The sequence below is a fragment of the Pipistrellus kuhlii genome, unplaced genomic scaffold (genome assembly GCF_014108245.1).
Source record: "Pipistrellus kuhlii isolate mPipKuh1 unplaced genomic scaffold, mPipKuh1.p scaffold_m20_p_2, whole genome shotgun sequence".
Classification (NCBI taxonomy): Eukaryota; Metazoa; Chordata; class Mammalia; order Chiroptera; family Vespertilionidae; genus Pipistrellus; species Pipistrellus kuhlii.
In genome coordinates, this window is record NW_023425515.1 from 24,794,907 (window position 1) to 24,820,120 (window position 25,214).

The window sequence follows — 25,214 nt, forward strand, 5'->3', positions numbered from 1 at the left end:
TGCCTAACTGCCCCCTGCCAGTCTCATTGCCCTTAACTGCCCTCCCCTGCAGTTCTGTTCACCCCTGACTGTTCTCCCCATCAGACCTGGTCCACCCAACTGCCTTCCCCTGCAGCTCCAGTCATCCCCAATTTCCCTTCTCTGCAGGCCTGATTCCCCTGCCCCCAACTTCCCTCCCCTGCTGGCCATCTTGTGATGGCTATCTTGTATCCACATGGGGGCAGGATCTTTGACCACATGGGGACAGCCATCTTGTGTGTTGGAGTGATGGTCAATTTGCATATTACTCTTTTATTAGATAGGATAGAGGCCTGGTGCACGGGTGAGGGCCAGCTGGTTTTCCCTGAAAGGTGCCTCGGATTAGGGTGGGGTTTCTCTTGAGGCATGGGGCGGCCTGGGCGAGGGGCCTATGGTGGTTTGCAGGCCAGTCACGCCCCCTTGTGACCCAAGCAGAGGCCATGGTATCTAGGATTTATTTATCTTCTATAATTGAAACTTTATAGCCTTGATTAAGGCCAAGCCTCCTGCTTGCTCTGTGGCCACAGCCATTTTTCTTGGGATTTATTTATCCTTTATAATTGAAACTTTGTAGCCTTGATTGGATGGTTGGGCCCGCCAGGGTGTGCAGAAAGCTTAACTTCCTCCATTTCTGGGGAAACCCAAGCCTCCTGCTGGCTCCATAGCCCAGCCATCTTGGTTGGGTTATTTTGCATACTCTCATCTGATTGGCTTATGAGTTTAGCAGGTGACGGTTAATTTGCATTTTACTCTTTTATTAAATACTGTGTTTCCCCCAAAATAAGACATCCTCCGAAAATAAGACCTACTTACAGGTTTCCTTCTGAGTGAAATATAAGGCATCCCCCGAAAATAAGGCCCCCCCTAGGCTCGGTCTCAAAATGCTATTGCTAAACATGAGAGATTTGGTCCACTGATTCTGAAAGAAATGGAGTCACAAGAAATTCACCAGGAAACTCAGGAATTGGATTGTTATGATGATGTTCCAGAAGATGATGACATGATTGTCATTGAATAAATGAGTAAATTTTTTATACTGTAGGATTCACAGTTTGTCTGGTTTGTATTGACAACTACACTGTACCATATACAGGTAATAAATTTCCTTTATTTTCATTTAACAATAAATGTGTACCGTATTCTTCTTCATGGAAAAATAAGACATCCCCTGAAAATAAGACCTAGCGCATCTTTGGGAGCAAAAATTAATATAAGACACTGTCTTATTTTCAGGGAAACAGGGTAGGATGAAACCATAGGCAAGTCAGAAGGTTAAGCTTTATATACTCTCCTGAGCTAAGGGACAGGAGATGGGCCTGGGATTCCAAGGGGAGGAGAGTAATTCACAGGATAATAAGAGCAGATGTTTGCTATTAGATGTTTGCCCTGCCATACAGATAGGTCATTTAGATAAAACTTACCTCTGGTAATTAATCCTCTCTCTCTCTCTCTCTCTCTCTCTCTCTCTCTCTCTCTCTCTCTCTCTCTTTCTCTCTCTCTCTCTCTCTCTCTCTCTCTCTCTCTCTCTCTCTCTCTCTCTCTCAGGCAGGCCCCTTATCTACATTCTTTTAGGTAGTTAAGGGAAAAGTGAAAGTTTTTCCTGCATTTGTTGGATCTTGGTTGTTCTCAGCTCAAAATACTCCAATGCAAAAGCGGCACAATTTGGGGTGGCCTTCTCTTATTTAGATATTTCTTCCCTGTGTTTTGTCTTTTCTAGTTACAGTGCTTTTGGGGCTTTGTCCAGGTTCCTGAACAAACTAGTACTTATTTTCAAATATAGTGAATTTTATTTGCACCTGAAAAAAATCTAGCTATTTTGTTTATCACACTTTTATTATCTCTAGTATGAACAGTTTTTATTTACATCTCATGAGAGCCTTACCCAAAGAGGAAATTTAATAGTTTCTCCTAATGCTTTCCCAGGGAGCAGACTCTAAGATGAAGTTTAATGTGCAAGAATTTTATTCAGAGGTGCGTTAGGATCGACCGCTATAAAAAGGAAGGGAGCTGAAACCGGTTTGGCTCAGTGGTAGAGCGTCGGTCTGAGGACTGAAAGGTCCCAGGTTCGATTCCGGTCAAGGGCATGTACACTGGTTGCGGGCACATCCCCGGTAGGGGGTGTGCAGGAGGCAGCTGGTCAATGTTTCTCTCTCATCACATTTCTAGCTCTCTATCTCTCTCCCTTCCTCTCTGTAAGAAAAATCAATAAAATATATTTTTAAAATAATAATAATAAAATTAAAAAGGAAGGGAGGGGAAAGGTACAGAAATACGGGAAGAAGGAGAAAAGGGAGGCCTGACAGTGCCACAGAAACTTCAGTGGATCTCAGGGGGAAGTTCAGAACTGAGATGACACTTTAGAGTTCTGCTGACATGGGGTCAGAGGTTGGGCTACTATACTAGTGCAGGCACCAGTCTTTGAATTTGGGTTATCTCAAGAAGTGACACAGCCTTGGATAAGGAGACTATGTTCAGCAGAGGCAGTTTCCAAAGAGAGAGGGCAGCTAAAGGCTATATAAGAGCAGCATCCTGGCAGCTGGGGTAGAATCCTTTATCCCTAAAGGGGGACTGGGTGGCACATCTTAGCATCCGCTATACCAGACTCCCACCAGCAGAGTTGGATGTGTTCAGGGATTCTATGTCAAGTTGTTTTGAGCTGAAGAACATTTCCAGCCCTGGCACACAACATAATTGAGCAGATGCTGCTTTCTTTTTCTACCTCTTTGCTTCCCTGACATTTTAGCTTTCTTTGCATATTTAGAAAACCAACCAGTGATGTGCTTTGTTTTCTGAGCTTTTGTGTGTTACAAACCAACAGGAAGATTGTGGGTAGATTGAACTGACAATGCTTTTGTTACGCTGTTCTCTATGTGTTGTTCTCCTAAAAATATTTGGTAGATCTTAATATAGTTTCTCCTTTGACCTTGTTTAATTTAAATGGACACTTTTAATTAGAGCCTGCAAAATTTCTAAATGTGCCATATGGTTTGCATAAAAGGTTTAGAATAGAAGGAAGGATAATTATTGTCTGTGGAATAGCTAAAAGAATGTTAAGCTAGCCAACTATCCATTGAGATTCAGATGGAAAAGACAAACTGAAGGAACTGTAATCAGCTTTGAATTACACATAATGATTCTTTTCTGGTTCTTTTAATCTCTATAGAATTTGTGGGTAAAGCATTAATAAAAAAGTAGCAAAGAGTCACTCCCCCCAAAGGTCACATATTTTATAGTAGTCAGATGTAACTTATTTTATCACATATTTTTAGCAATTATTTGGAAATACAAATACATCAAACCTTGAAAAAATAGCATTTGTTCTCTGATTATATAAAAATTTTGAGAAATCTTATGTATGGTAAATATTGACACTCTCCCTTAAATTCAGATTTTGAAATGTGGGAATAGACTTTGCCTGTAGTCCATCTTAAATTACTGAGGAAGTTATAGGAAACCCTAGTAAAGGCATGATTATAGCTGTGAAATAATATATAGAATACTAGTGACCTGGTGCATGGATTCATGCACACTGAAAGTAAATTAATTAGAAGAAATATTTTAATATCACTATTTGACCTTTTTCTATAATAGAAGTATCAGAGATGAAAAAATTAGTAAAATATATAGAAAAATGATACATAAATTGATTAATAAATAAATAATAACATGATATAACAACAAAGACATGATATAAAAACTACAAAAACATGATATAAAAACAACATTGAGCTGAAACCAGTTTGGCTCAGTGAATAGAGTGTCAGCCTGTAGACTGAAAGGTCCCAGATTCGATTCTGGTCAAGGTGCCTTGGTTGTGGGCACATCCCCAGTGGGAGGTGTGTAGGAGGTAGCTGATCAATGTTTTTCTCTCATCGATGGTTTTAACTCTCTATCCCTCTCTCTTCCTCTTTGTAAAAAAATCAATAAAATATATATTTAAAAAATTGATAAAATTAAAAACTGATAAATTGATTAAACTTACTCTAATATCCCTGTATACCACATTAAAAGTAAAGACACTTTCAGAGTGCTTGACTAATTTCCCTTGTGATGGAGTATTTACAACTTTAACTTGAATGTCACAACTCTTCCAACTCGAGAGAAAGCAACGTATAACTGACCATGTTAGAAAACGGGTTCAGGTATTAATATTCCTACTCTGTCTAGAGTTTGTCCTTTTGGTTTATTAGTAGTCATTGTAAATTCTGGCATCATGAGAAACTGTCTTCAAATTAATTTAAATGGGAGCCCAGTGTCAGATGGGGACAAATCAGTTCTTGGAAGCAGAACAACCTCTCCTTCAGCAGATCTTAATATTTCAGCTTTGATTATATTAGGTTGCAATCTTATGATAATAAATCTAGTACCATTACAAAGACCCCATTTACTATTAACATTTCTCCGCAGCATGGTGATTGCAACTACTTTAAATTTTAATTTATGACATGGCATTCCCAAAGGAGTAATAATATTACAAAATTTGATGAGGAAACTTTCCTTTTCCACATTATCCATTGAATCGATGGAATCATCAGATAGGTGTGGAAATCTCCACTTTCTTTCAGTTTTGGAATGTCAATACAAACAACCAAATTCACAATGGACAATGACAGATCAAAATACATGTGTGCGATTGGTGCCAGCGAGACCTTTACATGTATTGTGCATGCACAAGTCAATGTTTATTTTTAAATTGCCAGTGTGCATCATATGTACCAGCTGGTTGGATGGCCAGAAAGACCATATAGTTATGTGGTAATCACTTAGCCTTTTATATAGAGAGAGACTAGATAGATGCCTGTTGCACGAAGGTATGTGCAATAGGCCTTCCTTCCCTTGGCTGCCAGCACTGGTTTTCCTCTGGCACCCAGAACCCGCACCATAGTGGAGCCAAGCCTTCAGCCTTCAGGCTTGGCTCCAGCCACAGTAGAGCCTTCAGTCTTCAGTTTTCAGTTTTCAGTTTTCACTTGGGCAGAGACTTCAATCTTAGCTCCATGCCTGCATATGGGAATTAACTCTCCATTTTGTTGGGTTAATTTGCATAATCACTTCTGATTGGCTTGTGGGAGTTGCAGAGGTATGGTCAATTTGCATATTTTTCTTTTATTAGTGTAGATATTTAACTGTATGATAGAGATTAGCAGCCAGATGCCATTAACAATTTTAGTTATCTGTTTTGGAGACATAATATATGTAATTTAAAAAATTTAGAAGTCACTAATTATAATTTAAATATATATATTGAAGTGAAAGCAAAACTTTTCTCTTTCTAATCCTTTTTACCCTATGAATTTATCCTTTCCTTTACCTTAGACTAAACCACTAGTATCAGTTGTGTATGCATCCTTGGTGGTCTTCTAAGCATTTACCAAAAAATATATATATATATTTTAGTGAAAATGTATATATTCACTAGAGACCCAGTAAATGAAATTCATGCATGGGGAGGGGTGTCCCTCAGCCCAGCCTGCACCCTCTCCAATATGGGACTCTTTGAGGGATGTTCGACTGACAATTTAGGCCTGATCCTGGTGGAATCAGGCCTAAACAGACAGTCGGACATCCCTCTCATAATCCAGGACTGCTGGCACCCAACCGTTCACCTGCCTCTGCCTGATTGCCTCTAAATGCTTCTGCCTGCCAGCCTGATCACCACCTAACAAATCTACTGCCAGCCTGGTTGACAACTAATTGGTCCCCTGCTGGCCCAATTGCCCCTATCTGCCCTCTCTTTCCAGTCTGATCACCTCTAACTGTCCTCCCCTCCAGGCCTGCCTCCCTCCACCCCCAATTGCCCTCTCCTGCATATGCATATAACACCCACATTATCTCATAATAGAGGCCTAGTGCACGAATTTGTGCACGGGTGGGTTCTGGCCAGTCTGCCTGGATGGGGGCCAATTGGGCCAGGCCAGTGGAGGGGAGGGGCCATGGGAGATTGGCTGGCCAGCCCCACCTCCAATCTGGGCTCTATTGGTGCCGGGCCAGCCATGGGGAGGAGCCACAAGAGATTGGCCAGCTGGCCCTGTCCCTGATCAGGGTTGGGGAGGTGATTGGGATGGGGAGGCCAATTGGGGGCAGGGATGGCTGGGGAAGAGACTGCCAGCAGATGGCTGGCCAGCTCCATCCCCAATCTTTGGGGAGACAATCGGGGGCTTCCTGGCTGGGTGAAGGGCTGCGAGTGGTTGGCCGCCACAGTAGGTCATAGTGACTGTAGTTCTGATTGCTTGGCTTTTATTACATAGATATGTGATATATATTTTTAATAGCTTTCTCTTTCTCAGTTATGATATAGACATATATTCATACCAGCATCTTTATATAGAAGTTATTATTTTAAAACCAAGCTATCAACTTTTATATGGTGGATTTGCCATTTTTACTAAAGCAGTTCAAAGCAAGTAAACGTGTTCTTTGAAGATATCTTTAGTTGATTTATTGCAGTTCTATTAAGTAGGTGCATAAATTTGTATTAATGTTATCCATTCATTTCTAAGATCAAATATATATATATATATATATATATATATATATATATATATATATATATATTTCTATTTTTGATGCTTACAATTTGTAAAATTTTAAAGATCACATTTTATTTAGATATTTTTTAAATGTAGGATATTAATTGTAAAATAAAGCTTTTATATATATATTTAAAAACCTTTAAATCCTTTTCTTCTATATGTTCCTTTTCTCTGAAACAGCCTCTTCCAACCCTTTCTCTTTTCTGAGAATTTAAGTTCCTCTATAACATTATGTAATGAGTAAATTGCAAATGCCAGGTTCTTCATAAATGGGTGCAATCCTATAAATGAAAATCTACTTCTGAATAAAGTTTGTATTTTCAGTTAAACTTCCCATTTTTGAGGCATGCATTATAAGAACCCGACCTACTACAGCACATTCTTCCAATTTCTAATCATTGTCCATTCAACCAGAGCACTAACTGCTTCATAAGCTAAATTAGAGTGCCTTCTTAAAGCTGATAATTCTTGGTACAGCCTCTTGAGCATCAAGTGAGAATTTCAAGGGAATCTGTCCCTGGACAAATTCAGCGTTATCAGTCTGAATCCAGACAGCTTTTGCTTTCCTTTGACTGTGACTAGCCTGTACTTTTCCATCTCTTTCATTTGTGCTGCCTTTGTGAATCCACAAAATCATGTTCAGAACGCCAGTGGAAGAAAGAACGTAGGAGCCCGAACGCTTGTTTCCTTTATGAAAGCACTTCAGCCTCTAAAAATTTCTCTTCCTTGTTCACTTCACACTGATAACTTTATCTATGTCATATTTGCCTGCAGTCAGAAACTCTTAAACGACAAACCTGGAGATGTGTTTTCCTTACTCTGTCATATCAGGTGCCAAGACAGTGTTGTTGTTTTAAATCTGATCCTTTCTCTAAAATGAATGAATGACTTAAGTCTAAGGACATTCTGTGACATTTGTTGAGCTATTTCTAACATTGATCAACTGTATTCCTAGCACCACTGACTCTTAGATCGAAGATATATCTCTTGATAATTGAATTGTTTTATTAGATCTTTTTTTATGGCAAACAAGTTATCTTGTTTCAGTGTACATTTGTTTATCATTTGTGTGTCATTATCTATTTAATTACTAAATCTCTTGGCTACCTACTATGCCCAACATATTATGCTAAGTGCCAGGGACTGTTAGACCACATAATAATGGTTGTAGACAGCATAGTATGAAAGAGAAAGAACACTAGATTTAGTAACAATAAATATAGGTTTAAATTCAGGCTTTTCCATTTAGATGCTGTCAGATCTTGGCCAAATTACTTTGTTCAGCTTCAGTTTTTATACATATCTCAAGTAAGGCTGATAATAGACTTTTCATTGACTTCACAGGAATTAGATGATACTAAATTGATTTATAATTGATTAGTGAAAATTATAACTATAAAAATTATTGCCTGTGTTTTCTACCCTTAATGAACTTACATTTTAATGTCAGAAAATATAAAACATTTTTTACAAATAACTATAAGGAAAGGCTCAATGTTCGTGAGGGAGAAGGACAGAAAATAAATTAAAAAAAAAAAAACACTACAAGAATTTCCCTGGGAAGGAAATCATGTCTAGTAGGGGAACAAAGGAAGTCTTTATGGAAGGCGAGGAATCTCAGCTGGGACCTGAAAGGTGAAAGCCTTTGGAATTTGAAGCGCTCACTCCTGCCACGAGGATTGAAATGAGCCAGAACGTGAAGTTAGCAACAAGCCTCTGCAATACTGATTGAAAGTCTGGTTAGGACCTTGTGTACATAAGGGAGATGAATGTCCTTTAGAAAGCAGGGTGATAGCTGGAGGAGAGCAGACTTTGAGTCAGATATGAGGAGTTCACACTCTATCCTATAGGCATCAGGGACATACTGAAAAATTTGGAAAAACTAACAATTTTCAGTAAATATTCAATAACTTTTAGGATCCATTTGTAAAACTCTCTGACATAAATACTTGTTTTGATGGAAATACAATTCTGCCAATACATCTCATTTACATCCTAAACTCAAAATTTTACGTCTCAATCTAAAATGAAAAAAGATGAAGGGATTGAGGAAAATGCACACACACACACACACACACACACACACACACCAAAACAAAACTCCACATACAAGAATACAATCTCATACACACAGACAAGAGCATGGTGATTGCCAGAGGGAAAGGGGAAATGGGGGAGGAAAGAAGGGGTAAAGGGGGTAGAAGAGAGTATAAATGGTGATGGAAGGAGACTTGACTTGGTGAACACAGTACAATATACAGTTTATGTGTTATAGAATAGTAAATATAAAACTCCTGAAACCTATATAATTTTATTAACCAACTAGAAGCCTGATGCACAAAGATTTGTGCAAGAATTGGCCTTCCTTTCCCTGGCTACCAGCACCACCTTTCTGATCTGGCCCAGAGCCGCCTCTTTCCACTCTGGCACCACCTTCCCATGTTGCCCAGAGGCCCTGAGCAGCTGGGGTAGTGCAGTATGCCTGTATCTCGCCCCATCCTGGCCGCTATAGATATGCAAATTAACCTACCAGCTTTTTTTGGGTCAATTTACATACTCACTCCTGATTGGCTGGTGAGTGTCACAACAGTATGACTAATTTGCATATTTCTATTTTATTGGTGTAGATGTCACCCCAATACATTCCATAAATATATCTAAAATAATAAAATCACAATATGCTAATTAGTCTGGTCATCATTCCAAATGACCTTCCAGATGAAGCAGAGCTGCGAGGGAAGCCCAGATCCCAGGGGGCCAGAGGAAAGCCAGTGCCTGCAGCAGGGAAAGGAAGATCCACTCTTGCACAAATTTCATGCATTGGACCTCTAGTGTATAAATAAGTAAATAATGTATCTTCATTTGAATTATCTCACTGATTTTAAGATTCCTGGACTTCTTAAATAAGAGTGTACCTCTTTTAGGAAAAAAGAAGGCACATTTATCTGAATGGAAAATTCCAGTCACTACTCTTAAATGCACGTACTAATTGTGGGCCCAGAAAATGTAATGTTCCAACTTTAGATATATTAAAATGTTTGTTGGATATCTGTTAAACTTCTGTTTGGTGACTGCTAGGATGGAAAATAGAAAATGCCTACACTGCAAAAAAGCAGACGGGAAGTGAGGGAGAATCATTCAAGTGCCAGGACAATGAATCAAATGTAGAAGAGAGAACTAAAAGAGGGAATGCTGTCAATATTATCGACATCTACAGAAATGTCCAAAGTACTAGGGCTGTGACATGCTCTTTTCTTTGGCTAGTAGGCTGTCTCAGGAAACCTCTGACCAGGCAGTTTTAGCCAAATGATGAGTGAGACAGCTAATCTGTGAGAGGAAGGCAGGAGAATGAAGCAGAGATGCTAACTGTTGTACCACTGATTTTTGAAGTTGGTTGGGTACCACAGTGGTTGGAGAGGAGGTGGAAAATGGAAGACACAGGGGAAAAACCAATAGCAAGTGAAAGTGGATGAGTTAAGCTGAAGGGAATAAATAATGTTACAAAATATGAAGGTTGGAAATGGAAGTGAATCAAGGACATGATGTAGAGGCCTTAGAACCCACAGGAAGAGGAGGCAAGGGATTGGGAAATAGGAGGCATTTTATGATAGAAAGAGGGAAGTCTTCATCAGCTAGTGTAAGGTTCACAATGAGATGGAAGGGGACTGGCTTGTATATACAGGTGGATACATAATTCCTGACACCCAGTGCAATATGAAAATGTGTGGCCTCTGTTCAAGCAGCAGTGGGAAGTATTATGACTAATGATAGCATGTAAAACTCTTCGTTTTCTTTCATGGCATCTCTCTTTCATCAGGCCATGTTGTTTTTTATTGGTTATTACATTTTTATGCCATGGGGACGCTTGGGGAAGAACAGATACTTAGAGGTGCTGGTTAGTACCATCTTGCAACTCAAAATATGTGTGCCTGAGCATACAGTGCCCTGGCTGCAGAGGTGGGAATATCAACCCCTCCTTCCTACCAGCTCACACCCCTACCCACAATGGATGTATAAACCCCAAGTGCTCTTCATGCTCAGATTTACTTGGTACTAGATCAGAGCTGGCTCACCCTTACAAGGTCATTCTCCAGATGCCCTGTTGATGTGCTGCCAGCTACTGCTATAACCTGCCAAGATGCTAGAGATACTGTTTTTCCAACACTGACCCTCTCCCAACCTGTGCTCAGGCCCCCAGAGATGGGCATGGACAGCAGAAAGCAGCAGTGCTCACTGGGTACAGATGGGGTGGGGGATACTGGGAAGCCTGGAAGAATCATCCCAAAGGAAAAGCAAAGGTGGCAGGAGATGGAAACATGTATGAGCTGAATCTTAAAGTCCCTGGTTCATGCTCCATTTTCCCACCTACTCCACTTACAAAACACAAGTGCTACCATAAAAGTATTAGCTATTTCAAAATGGTGAGCCCTAAGCACAGGGCCCTTCTGAGCCTAGGGCCCTTTGCTATTGTACTGCTCTCATGCCCCTCAGTGTGTGTGTGTGTGTGTGTGTGTGTGTGTGTGTGTGTGTGTGTGTGTGGTATGTATGTGTTTGTGTCATAAAAAGCTTAGAATAGTCATTATAGGATTCAATGGGGAATAGACATGAGCTGAAAGGGTTGTGAAACTTTCTTCAGTGAAGCTCATCTTGGTTGGTGTCTTTGTGTAAGTAGATGGCCTGGCCACATTATGGTTTTGATGGGCCCTGGGAATTTTTGCCTTACTCCAAAAAAAAAAATGCATATTTTATGATTGCAATGATACAATGATGAATGTATAAATAATTACATATTAAAATATGTTCTTCAACCTAAAAGGTTAAGAATCAAAATATTTATGTAGGCCTCAGAAAGTACTGTGGGCCTCAGGCACTCTGCCTAAGGGATAACTTGTCCCTGGTGGATAGGAGGTGTCATTCAAAACCAGCATAGTGGATATGGGGTAGCATCAGGGGAAGGATTCTGGGGACCAATGAGAACAGCCTGAGGTCCTGGCTGGGTGGAGAGAGGTAGGGAAGTGTTGAGGGAATGAGGAATTGTTAAGATAATGGTACTCAAGAGGAATGGGGTAACTAACAAAATTTGGAGTGATATTAAAAAATAGTCTAAGTCTTATTTTGTTGAAACATTAAAAAAAGAAAAATAGGTTCAATGCTATGGTATATAGGTAAAGGCCAGTACTGGATCACATTTTTTATTTTATTTTTATGTTTAATTTTATTCATTTGCTTTTTTATATATATACACTATATGAAGTCATGAATAAGTAATTCCATATTTTGAGGAGGAAAAGCTTTTAGATGATTTTTAAATTTTATGAAGGAATGACACATAAATTAGATTCTCCCAGTTTCATTTTAACTGTGCTTTCCAAAAGAAATGAGAAAGAGAATATAGTTTTGTTCCAGTTGGGGCTTTTAAATATAAACAGTGCACCAATTTTTGTAAATAGCAACTTCAAGGTTTGAATTCAGCACACTTATACTTAAATTATAAATGCTAATGTTTCTGAAATAATTTTAAGCAATATAACATCAGATTACACATGTGCTATTTTTTAATAATAGAAGTCACATTTAACTACAGGTTAAGTGACTGCATTAAAATGGAACACAATTATTTTAATGGATTTTGAATTAAATGTTTAAATCCTGGATAATGTAGAGGTGCACTTTAAATTAAATTGATCTTTTTGGAAGTTTGTTTAAAAGCTGTTGGCAAAGAGCCGTTGTCTGATATTTTATGATAAGTAGTACCTGTTTGGATAAACAGCAGACAAGGAAAAGTACAGAGAAAGAACATGAGGATATAATTTAATAATGGGCAAGAAAACATAAATAGTTATTTTGCCAAAAGAGAAGTATAATTGAAACATAAAATGTTATTCTTGAAAGTAATAAAGTACAAATTAAAGAAAGGTACTAATTTTACCAAATAAGTGCACTAGCAAAATGTTCTATATCTGTGCCATTTTGTTTGATATTTTTCTTATTTTAAAACAGCTTTCAGTGAATGAAAAAATACATCATTTTTTTTTCCTTTCAGTGTTTTGTAATATGATTATGTTACATAAATATAAGACAAGGGAGAGAAGACAAAGAATGGTAGGCAGCAGAAGGCATAGAAAGTAAGAAGTAGTGAGCTTTCTACAGTTGGAGGTGTTTAGTAAGAATCTGAATAGCTGTTTGTCAAGATTCTTGAAGAAGAAACTCACTCCTACAGTGTGTAGGAGTTTAGACTAGTTTGTCTTTTATGATCCTTTCAAGTTCTACAATTGTATAAATCAGTTCTCTGGAGCATATCAATAAAAATGTTTATTAGAAAAGAAATAAAAGTGACATTAGAAGTGACATATAATTTAACCATCTTCACAAAAATATAAAAGAAACTCAAGCTTTTGTAATAGAAATAAAACACAACTTTGAATCAGCCTATAGAAAAGATGGTGCCTCATTCTCTCCTGATAGCTTGAGCACATGTCCTTGGGTCAAATGACCTTCCCAATCACCATGACTAGGGAGTTGGGATTCTCAGGTTGTCTCAGCCAGGGTCTTGTGTCTATCTGTAGTTTCTGTAGTTTGATGGTGACATGGGGGTAGGAATAGTCCTCACTCTATCCCAACCTACAGGAGAAGAACTCTATAACCAAGAAAAATAAAAGGAAGAAAGTTCTATGCAGATAAAATCATTACTACATGATTTTATCTGCATAGAAAGTCATAATATCAATTCATCATTATCACAGTTTCTATCATATTCTTATACATAGATAATGAGGTTTTGGATGTTTTTAGAGAGCGGTGTATCCTATCTCAGTCTGGCTTAAATGTGACTATTTGTCAGGGTTCTTTATTAGACTCATGCTTTTTCTACAGGCCCTTGCTTAGGGAAATGACCCACTCTTGTGATTTGAATTACAATCTACTAGTATATGGTGATGCCCAATACTCTGTACCTCATTCATTTACTTTTTTTTTTTTTTTTTTTTTTTTAGCAGATATTTATAATGAATCTTCTACATGCCAGACACTGGGATTGCTATTCTGAGCAAAAACTAAATGGGTTGTGCTCTCATGATATTTAGTTAACAATGGGGAACACAGATATCAAACAAATAATTATACATACAAATCTACAGCATATAGATGACCTAATTACTCCAAAGAAAAATAAGATAGCCCTAGAAAAGTATGACACACAAATTTTACGTAGATTGAAGGAGAAATACAGGCCTCCCTGAGGTAGTGGTGCTTAAGTGGACATCTGCAAGAAGCATAGATATTCACTAGGTAAAGGAAGGAAAGTGGAAATAATAGGGAGTAAAGAGCCTTCAAGGGACTTGAAGAAGATTTCTGTTGCTAAAATGTAGTATGGGGGAAAGAATAGCAAATTAGCATTAGAGAAGGAAGCAAAAACCAGACCCCAGAGAGATCTGAAGATCATGTTGGTGTTCAGTCTAATCCTGAGAGTAAAGGGAAGTGATTGAAGGGTGTAAAACAGTGACAGAAATCAGGGAGTGGGTGAAATGAATGAATTTTTGTTTTGAAAACATCACTGTGGTGCAGTTGGAAAATAATGAAGGACCTATTGAAGGATGTGCAGTTGTCTCAACCTTTCTAATGCCGCAATTCTTTAATGCAGTTTCTCATGTTGTGGTGACTCCCAACCATAAAATTATTTTTCTTGCTACTTTATAACTGTAATTTTGCTACTGTTAATGAATCAAAATGTAAATATCTGTTTTTTTCTGATGGAATCCACAGGTTGAGAACTGAGAGCAGGGTCACCTAAGGTTCCATCAGAAAACACAAATATTTACATTATGATTCATAACAATAGCACAATTACAGTTATGAAGTAGCAAGGAAAATAATTTTATGGTTGGGGGTCACCACAACATGAGGAACTATATTAAAGGGTCATGGCATTAGAAAGGTTGAGAACCACTGATGTAGAAGAAGCTTTAGTGGCTACAGCAACCATTCATGCAGTTGGATTTGAGTGGTACCAGTGTAGGTGAGAAGTGTACAGATTTTTATGTTTTAGGAGATAAGTTATATACAGTAACATTTGGTATTTGATCCAATATGGGTGAAGGAGAGGAAAATGTAAGGATGACTCCTAATTTTTGTGCTTGTGCAGGTAGACAAATAGTAGCTGAAAAATCAGCCCATTTTTTTTTCTTGATTTTAATCTGCATATTCAATTTTCTACTGGATATCCCCAAGTCCCCTTTTCACTTGTTCATCAAATTATTTATGTCCAAAACGGAACTATTTTTCCAGTTTCAAATGTTCATCCTCCTGTGCCATTTTGGTGAATGCCACACCATCAATAAAATTGCTCAAGGTGGTCAACCTTACCTCTTTTCCATCACATCCAGTTAATAACAAAGTTATATTGATTTTATATTTTAACACCTTTTATATATGCCCACATCTCTCTATTTACACTGGTGCTAGCTTCCTAATCATCTTTCACCTGGAGTTCAGCCATGGTTATTACTTGGATTCTCTGCCATCAGTCTTCCACTTCTCTAATCTGTTCTTTGCCCTGCTGATGCCCACTGGCTATAAAGTAAAGCCATATTTTCTTAGAAGACAGTATGGCAGAAAATATTCTCCATGATCAGATGTAGCTACATATTTAGCATTTTCCAAAGCTTTCTATTTTGAATGAAATAATATACTCTCTTATCCTCAGAACAAGACTTTTGAGCTCTATTTCTTCCTAGTAATGTTAATTATTTCAAAATGCACCTCATTGTCCTATTTGCCTTTTTATGAGTTAGGTGCATTATGCTGAAAAAAATGCCACTTTTATTACTGAGTTAGAAAACTGGTAACATTTAAAACATTTTTTTACAAGGGCCAAATATATAAAAACAATAGAATCTTCAGAGTTAGGAGCACGCATTTATTTTGTACTGAGTACCAAACTACCTCAGATTTTAGCTACCAAGAAAGGAATGAAAGGAGAAATAGGAGGCCAAGGTTTGAGGGGAAAGCTAGAGATGGATCCCTCACAGCAGGGTTACGAAGCAACCATTCAAGAAAGCACTTTAACCTCTCTGGCACTGTACCACAAATTTTCACAGGCCGTTTGATAAACCCTTAATGTTTATATGAAAAAAAAGAACAAAAATAGTGACATATTTCCAATTCTGTTAGAATTTTGATGGACTACAATTGCTCCAATGAATGCTACGAGGAGAACTAAATGACTTTTCCTGGCCCTTACTGAATTATAGATTAAACCATTTTACTGATTAGAAGGCAATACATATTTTTGAACAATGTATGTTGAGTTTGAACTGCATTTGGTGGCTTCCTCCTGCACACTGGCTATACAGCACACATGTATCAGCTAGGATGATGTCCCTTACAAGTAATAGAATCATGCAACTCAGAATGCCTAAACAAAAGCAGGATTTTATTGGATCACTTAACTGAGAAGCCCAGAGGTAGGAGGACTTCAGGCATAGTTCAATCAGGGTTCCAGATCCTGTTCTCAAGAATACCTCAGTTTTGTTCTGTTTGTGGCTTTATCTTTAGTGTAGCTTTCACTCATGGAGCAAAATGGCTACTACAAAATGTCCCACATCCACAATTACAGCTTTCAGAGAACAGGGCATCTATGTCCCAGGATTCCTAACCCTCCTATGGAGCATCATACTCACTAACTCACATCTGAACTAATCCAATCATTCCTGAGAAATTTTGATAATGATGAGATTATCTGGCCTAATCACTGTGGAACTGAGTTTATACCAAGTACAATCTACCTCTGATTTGGGAGAGGAATGGTATTCATCAATTCCATAGAAACTTCATTAAAATAAAGGAGAGAAAATTTCTCTAAGGAAACCCTTGGAGTTATTAAGTATGTGTGAAAAACATGTGTGAGTCCCAAATAGACATACATAGTCACTACAGATGCAGTCCAAGTGTGTTCATTGTCAAACTTATAAATTATTTTGCATTCCAGACTTTTAAAGCTACTTGTAAATGTCAAAAAACTAACATCAATAATTTACTGCAAAGGTAAAGAGAAGGCAAGTGTGGCCAGAGCCCCAGTTCCTAGAAATCCCATTGATAGATATGAGTGGATAAGAAGACTGAATGCCATGGATGACTTTCAAACCACACATTCATTTATTCGCTCATCGGACATTTATGGACTATCGACTTCATGCCAGAAAATGCTTAATACAACAGGATCTTTGACCTTAAGGAGTTCATTCAATCAGGGGCTACAGAATTACAAGCAAAAAAGTCAGCAGTTTTGATATACTGTAGTAGAGCAGAGTGAAAGTAGTATCATAGAAGAGTGAAAATAAAACTACACAGATGATCTAGTGGAATCACCATCACACTTTTCAATATTTCTTTCAAAACTAACACTTCTACCATGCCATCTCCAACATACAGCAACCCTGGAACACTTATTTTCAATCAGCAGGTTTCTGAAAACAATGATAAAAGGCAAATGTAAGAATAACTTCTCTTACTATGGTTGCACAGTCTGAGAAAAATAATACAAAAATATTCTTGTTTACAGACAAAAGGGAGCTTTTATGTGCAAAATACATTTGATAATAAAGTAAAGTATTTTAGCTATTTCTGTGACCATCTGGAGAGATATTTTGGAAGATAAATATAGTAGAAATATTTAGAGAAAAGACATTAAAAAGGAAAACTAGCAGACATGGTTGATTTTCTTCCTTATTCTTTTATAGTATAAAAACTAGAGGCCCGGTAGATGAAATTTGTGCATGTCTCTCAGCCTGGTCTGAACCATATCACAATCTGGGACTCTCCAGGGGATGTCTGACTGATGGTTTAGGCCTGACCCCTAATCTGACAGTCTAACATCCCCATTCAGCTGTCCAGTCTAATTAGCATATTACACTTTAATTATTATAGATGATTAAATCCTTTGTCCTTATCACAGTGACAATGCTAAAAAAGAAAAAATCTAATCACTTTATCATTATCCCCAGCAGTGTTCTGAAGCTCCAATTCTTAGGGCAGGGCTTTCTGTAAACAACTAACATAAAGATGAAACTCAGAGGATTTTTGGAGAAATTGTTTCTTCATATGAAATATACTTGATAATAACATTTTAATGTAATATTGACATTTCAGGTTTTTAACTTTGTTGGGCAGCATCTTGATGGAAAAGAAAAATCACTTGTGACAGCTTCAGCATGAGTGTCTAATATCTGGGCAATTTAACCTGGTTTTATCCCATATCAGAGATATTCCATCAGAAAAGAACTAATGTGCCCTTCATTTTTTACAGAAACAAGTCATTTCTAATAACAAATGATGCTAAAATTGTCTTGAAATTAGTAACCATTATGGATTGAATTTTGTAGAAATTATTGGTGTTTTAATTTTTACAAGTTTTTAGTAAATAATTAATATATGTATTTATTACATATACATAGTATTTTGCTCAGAGTATTGGTTATCCATCTGGACATAAATGAGCTATTTGGGCAAATGACTGGGAAGTTTAACCAAATCATGACCTTTGTGATGCTTGTGACATTGATAGTTGAACAAAGGACTATGTACACTCTTGTTACTAAGAGTATGATTCCAGGCCAGTAACATTAGAATGACATTGGATCTATTAGGAATGCATAGTCTTGTTCCCCAGCTCCAAGTCTGCTGAATCAGTATATGCATTTTACCAAGATTCTTAGGTTATTAAAACATTAACTAAGTCAGGGAATGGATAACAACCCTGACTACACCTTAGCATCACTTAGGATGTGTTTAAAGAGATTCTCAGGCCTTTCCCAAAACGAATAAAATTAAACTCTTTTAGGTTTTTAACTTTGGACCAAGAAATGGGTATTTTTCATGCTCATCATGATTTTAATATGCTTCCAAGTATGAGAACTATGGGTTACACAATACCCAAAACCATCAGTAAATTCAGCATGTTCTGAAAGGAGAGAAAAGGGAAAAAATAAGTCAAACCAATTACTTGATATTTGGTACCACTCTATAAATGATTGATTTTCTTAACTGTTAATATGTTTGCTTAGCTACTGTGTGAACACAGCTTATTATGTCTTGATCTGCCTAATAGTGTATTGTATTTTAAATGAAGACCAGGAACACTTTGCTTTCCAATTTAATTAAAAGTAGATTTTAGATTTGTTTTTCAACTTTATTTCCATTTGCCAACCTTATTTTCCAACCTGACAGGTCTAACTGCTGAATCTCAGACACTGAGCATTCAAACCACTACACCTTTGAGTTGCCCTCCCTTTTCTCATTCTCACATTTTACCCCAAACATTCCCTTATCACTCCAGCCCACTTGATTTTCTCTTCTCTGAATTCAGATATTGCAGCTGTTTCTATCATACACTCTCACTTTATGGTCTTATGTTGTTAGCTCCACTTAGTGAAGTGAAATTACCTGTTGTTTTTTAAATTTCTACATATAATCTCAAGCATCATCAATCTATTCCAAATTGTCATGTAGGACTAGAAAAGGGAAAAAAATTTATAACATACCGTATTTTTTGGACCATAAGACGCACTTTTTTCCCCCCAGAAGTGGGGGGGAAAAGTCCCTGTGTCTTATGGTCCAAATATAGCCTACACGTATACTTTAAAAAAAAAAGTTTTTTTACTTGCCCGGCTCTGTGTGGTCTCTGTGTGCTTGCCCGGCTCTGTGTGCTTGCTGCAGCCACTGTCCATTCCTCCGTGCCCAGAGTGTCTGCCCCGCTCTGTAAACCCCGAGTGGTAGAGGAGTTCCCATGTATGGTAGTCAGCCTCCATGCCCTCGCTGCAGCCATATCTCCATGTCAGCCCAGGTGCGGTGTACCGTAACTGTGTAATCCAAACCGTAATCATCGCCTGTACTCCTTGCTGGCCTGTACTCCGTGCCCGGAAGAATGCCGCGTCTATTCCCCCAATCATTCCTCTCTGCCCTCTGTTGCTGTCCTTGACTGCTGGGTAGGCATACTGTAGATCTCCGCCCACCAGTAAACTCCGCCCTCCGCTGGATGCCCTGATTGATAACGCCGCTATGTCAGAATTTCTCTTCATACTATTATACCGGTAACTGTCAAAATGTTTGTACTGCAACAAACTTCATACCAGTATATTGTATGCAGAGACTTTCTGTGATACCAAACCAATAACATTTACCATAATGTAAAACACTCTCCAGCCTCTTCTCTCACCACTACAATGTGTAGATACCCATAAACTATGCAAAGAAAGCATTGAAAGTCTCTGCATGATTTATGGGTTTACACATTGTAGTGGTAACACTGAACTTTTTGTTTCAGAATCTTTTTTTTTCATTTCCCTTCTCTAAAAACTGGTGCGTCTTATGGTCCGGTGCGTCTTATGGTCCGAAAAATACAGTAGTACTTATGATTGTCATTATAATTCCATTTTATAGATGAGAAGGCTGAGTTTCAGAAAGGCAAGATGATAGGCTAATAATTTTCAACACTAAGATGTTTTTCTCAAGACTGTTTGATTCAAAGTATGGAGAAAGTTTGGTTTGCTTTCATTTTGTGTGTGTTTCCAATTTAGTACTTTATTTTATTTTTTTAATCCTCACCCGAGGATATTTTTTCCATTGATTTTTAGAGAGAGTGAAAGAGAGAGGCCAAGACAGAGAGAAATATTGATGTGAGAGAAAACACATCGATTGGTTGCCTCCTGCATGAGCCCAGAACAGGGCCCTGGCCTGGCAGGAGCCTGCAACCGAGATATCCTTAGAGGACTCTTATGTTCACAGGTCCACACTATCCACTGAGCCAAATGGCTAGGACTCTAATATACTACTTTAATTATAATTCTAGGGCAGATTAAGAATATGAACACACTAACACATATTGAAAGAAGATTCTTCTTAAAATCAGTGTCCGCTCTTATGAGTTAACTAGGAATCCAATGCACAAAGACTCGAGCTAGAATGGGCTTTCCTTTCCCTGGCTGTTGACACCACCTTTCCTCTCGGGCCCCGCCCCTTTCCGCTCAGGCTCCAGAGGCACCTCTTTCTGCTCCAGCCCCACCTCCCCACACTGCCCAGAGGTCTGAGAGACTGGGGGTGGAGCAGAATGCCTGTGTCGTCACCATGGCAACGATGCATGCATCCAGTCCCAGTCACTGGGTGCCTGTGTATGCAAACTAATGCCATCTTTGTTGGGTTAATTTGCAAATCACTCCTGATTGGCTGGTGGCATAGCAGAGGTACCATCAATTTACATGTTTGCATAGTATTAGGTAACATTTTTTTTTTGTTTGCACTAATTTGGTTTCTTTTGAAAGAAAAGTATTGAAGCAAAGGAAAGTCATAATAGTATATTTATTTTTATAAAATTACTTTTTTATTACATAAATAATACCTGATAAAGTTTTCTTATAAAAAAAAAGTAAAACATTACAAATATGGCTAAAAACTCTTGTCCAACACCCATGCCTACATCCTGCAATTTACTCATTCTCTGTATCTTTATTTCTCTTAAGAAATAATCATTTGTATCTGAATGCATCCGTTAAGACATTTTAAATGTATTTAAATACAAGTATACAATATATCATGATAATCTTTTTATGATGTCAATTTTTGGTGTATTGTCATCCGAAACAAAGTACTCTTGGTAGTTTTATTTGTATGTCTAATGTGAAATACTTGAGGAGGATATCTAATTCAGGAGTTGTCAGAATTAGATTTCAAAGTTATATCTCAACCCTGTGGAGTAATACACCAAAGCTAGAAAGATAAAACTTTCGGTAGCATAAATATCAAAGTGCAAGTAAGAAATGGAGAATTCTGGTTTGACATTAGTTTATATGAAAAAGACTTAGAGGTTTGTTTATCACTGGTCCAAAATTTAATAAAACTTCTGATGCTTTGAAAAGTCAGTATTTATTATCTCTAAAATAGGACTCTATTAAGTATATCTGAAATTATCCCAGCATATACAATTTTAAAAAGAAAATCCTAGTTTGAGTAAACTGTGTATAATATAGTGGACTAGTAATTGTAAAATATGGGACTTATTTTGTGAGTTAGTGTGTTCTTTATATATGTTTTTCTTTTTCATATAAAAGCAATGCCAAGTAAAAGAAAATCATTTTGCCTTCCTCACATCAATTACTCTAGTTATTATTATGGTACAAAATATCTGTTATAGACCAGATAATTTTAGCATGAAAAATTCCTGTGATAAGGCATTGCAATAGCATTCTTCCCAATGTGGCTGTCTTCTCAAGTAAGCATTTTGCCCTGTGGTGTTAATCTCACTGATTGTAAAGCTACTTTCTAATATGATAACATATCTTAGTGAAAATTGCTCACACCAAGCATTCTTTGCCTGACTATCAGGGATTGGGGCATAGGAAGTTGGGGACATTCTCTTCATGAGACTCTTGCCTTCCCATACCTTGACTTGTGTGAAAAGACAGGTTTAGAGGGGAAAAAAAATTCTAGGAAGAAAATTTAGAAGCCCTTAATATACTGATTACCTGAAAAGCTTTTCCAACATTAGTGAATATCATTTTGGGTGTGTGTGTGTGTGATTTCAAATACATTAAGTACTGGTTATATAGGGTACAAGGAAGTATCTATCTATCATCTATCTATCTATCTCTCTCTCTCTCTATCTATCTATCTATCTATCTATCTATCTATCTATCTATCTATCATCTATCTATATCTATCTATAAAAGCTTAAGCGACCTTTATGTCTGAACAAGCAGAATGACCAGAACTCCTGTAGACCAGTCGCCATGATGCTTACTGACCACCAGAGGGCAGATGCTCAATGCAGGAGCTGCCCCCTGCTGGTCATTGTGCTCTCACAGCCAACCTTCCACATTTGGCCAACCTACTTGTCCCTTCTCCCATGCGGCAGGCCTTGATCAGCCCAGCCTTGATTGGCTCAGCCCTGATCACCTGCCAGGCCTGGGGACCCCACCTGTGTATGAATTCATGCACTGGGCCTCTAGTGGTTATAAGAGATACATTGACTTTCCTTTCTAAAGGAAAATGAATATTATGTTCATTTATTATGACCTTGACTGATCATAAGGTGCAGGTGACTATGAGTCTCAACCTCTTTTCAAATGTGTTCTTTTTTCCTAAATTGAAAGTAACCTCTCACATTAAGTATTTTAGAAAATGGAACCCTGACTGACAAGGAACAGACTGAATCAGTGAAGCAAGTGGACTGGTGTATTTTTTAAGAACTCCAAACCATGGTTTTATTTGAATGTGTCTGTGTATTCCCTGATGTCCACCATACCGCATGAGAAGGAGATCCAAGTTCTTTATTACTGGCTTCATTCAGCAGTATCAGACCAATAATAGGTGTTTATCTACCAATGTGTGTTGCTCCAGATAGAGTAGCTCATTGTAATTCTCGCCTCCAGTTCCCCTGCCCCAAGGAAAATATCTGTATCTCAGATCTGTCTAATTAACCGGTATGTGAAGAATAGAAAATTGTGAGGCAATCCTTATGCTCATTGTTGCTGGGCTTTGAAAAGCTCAATAAAGTTTCTATCTACATTTTCTTGTTTATACTGTGGAGCAAAATGGATCAAACAAGCAAAGATTTGTGGTCACAGAGTCGCTGCCTTTGTACAATATAACACATACTGTGAATCAAAGAAATATTGGGCCACTTCTTCGAAGCTGACATTGGAATGACATTGTAATCCTGGCCATCTGTCTTCCTCCTCTAGATATCGATGAATGTACGGTGGTGAATGGAGGCTGCCAGCAGCGCTGTATTAACACTCTGGGCACCTTCCACTGTGAATGTGATACGGGATACAGACTCCATGCTGATGAACGCACCTGCATAAGTGAGTAAATATTAGGAGCAGCTTGAAGCCATTTTCAGTGAAAAATCAACCTGCCTATTTAGGGATAGGAGAGAAAGGTTTTTCTAGTGGAAAAAATATATGTAGAAGTTGACAGTTTTCAAGCACAATTCTATCTCTTAGAATAATAAAAAAGAGTGTTTTTTTTTGTTTTTGTTTGTTTGTTTGTGATTGGTTGTTGTTTTTTTACTACTAATAAGCTAAAAGACAAAAAAAATGGGGAAGGGAATATAGAAATTAATATTCACAAGCCAAAGTTGAATCCCCATGTGGGTGAATATTTCCATAGCAAATCATTCTGCCATGTGCAGTAAAGTAAAAATTTGTTAGTTGTATATACACAAGGAGCCCCAACGAAAGGGGGTTGTCAGGCTGTACAGTCACTACCTACAAGTTCACTCATCTCAGACCCAGACTCACGAGTATAAAAGCAAAAATTATAAACAGACTATATGCCAATTTTAGAGTTGCTCAAGAAGAGTTAAAACTATACACACTAAACAAGGTCACTATGTATTTGTTGTACATCAAAATGTACTTAGATATTTTTGTGGGGGATTATTATTTTAAATCTTATTTGGATGTCTTTTCAATTTTCTAAGTTTTTAAAACTATGTGCTTTAATACACAGAAAACTGCCCACTAGAATACGTTTTTAAAATACTGTGCTTCCTGTATGATTTATTACTACTCTGATTTTGTTTTCACTGGAGTAGTTTACATAAAAGTTAAGTGTTTTTTATTTTCATTGAATGATGCCCCTCAAATGACATCAGGACACATTCTAATTTTATCAGCAGGTCCCTTTAAAAAATATTTATTATAATAAAAGAATAATGCCTTGAACAGCACAATTTAATTGCTGGTTTGATTTATTTATGGCTTGTTAACTATAGTCCATTTACTCAAAATTACTAATATTTTATCAGTATTCTACAATTATAAAACTTAGAGTAGAAAAAAGCTAATTTAACCTAGTTTCATAACACACCCCCTTTCTTTCTGTGAACATCTTGTAGGAAAAATGAGAAGGCCAAGGGAAATAACCAAAGATGTCCTAGTCATAAGTCTGACTTTTTATAAGTGCAAATAGAGGTTCCCAGTGGCAGAAAATGACTTTTCCAAGGTTGAGTAAAGATACGAATATATGTCATGCCCTAAAATCCAGGGAACTCAGTATTTGGAATGATTGTATCTGCAGCAGGCACAAGTGTTGGTGGGACATGCATAGTTGCATGCAGGATTGCTAGTCTTAGCAATAGGAACCTCCTTCCCATCCCCATCCCAACCTGTAATGTGTCCAGCTGATAACATCCTTAAACTGCCACCATCACTTCACTCAGTTATGTAGAGAAGCAGCAGAATTATGAATACATGCCATTGCATTACTTACAGTAAAGGTTGAGCTGGTGAATTATTGTGTCAGATATAAAAGTATTTGCAAAGTAATTGTGTGTATAAATCTATAATGTCTGGTCTTTGTGATAAGGCAAAATAAATAGTAGCCAACAAAATTATATTTACCGATAAAATTAATTAGATAAACCCTAGTAGTTATTAGCTATTTCTTAGTAAAATCATTAAGCTCTTTCCTTATTCCTCACCACCACAACCCTTGAATTTTCCAATTTTCTTTTTAATGACATCAGGTAAAAAGTGGAGTTAGGTAAAGATATTATGGTTTATCTTTTCTATTTCTATTCCTTAAATCACAATTCCTATTGTACAAAAACATTGACAATATGATAATAGCTTATTTACAGTTCCACGTGGTGGGTGATCTTCTCCTTATGCA

The 25,214-nt window shown here is 37.5% G+C and overlaps 1 protein-coding gene across 2 annotated transcripts in view; it reads left to right on the top strand.

The window, feature by feature from the left end:
* LOC118722332 (multiple epidermal growth factor-like domains protein 6) overlaps positions 1–25,214 on the top strand; it is a 589,906-nt gene that overhangs the window by 402,587 nt on the left and 162,105 nt on the right. For both annotated transcript variants that reach the window (XM_045583659.1, XM_045583660.1), the window contains one exon: positions 23,279–23,401. In XM_045583659.1, the coding sequence (XP_045439615.1) occupies positions 23,279–23,401 (123 nt within the window). The remainder of the gene's footprint in view (positions 1–23,278; positions 23,402–25,214) is intronic.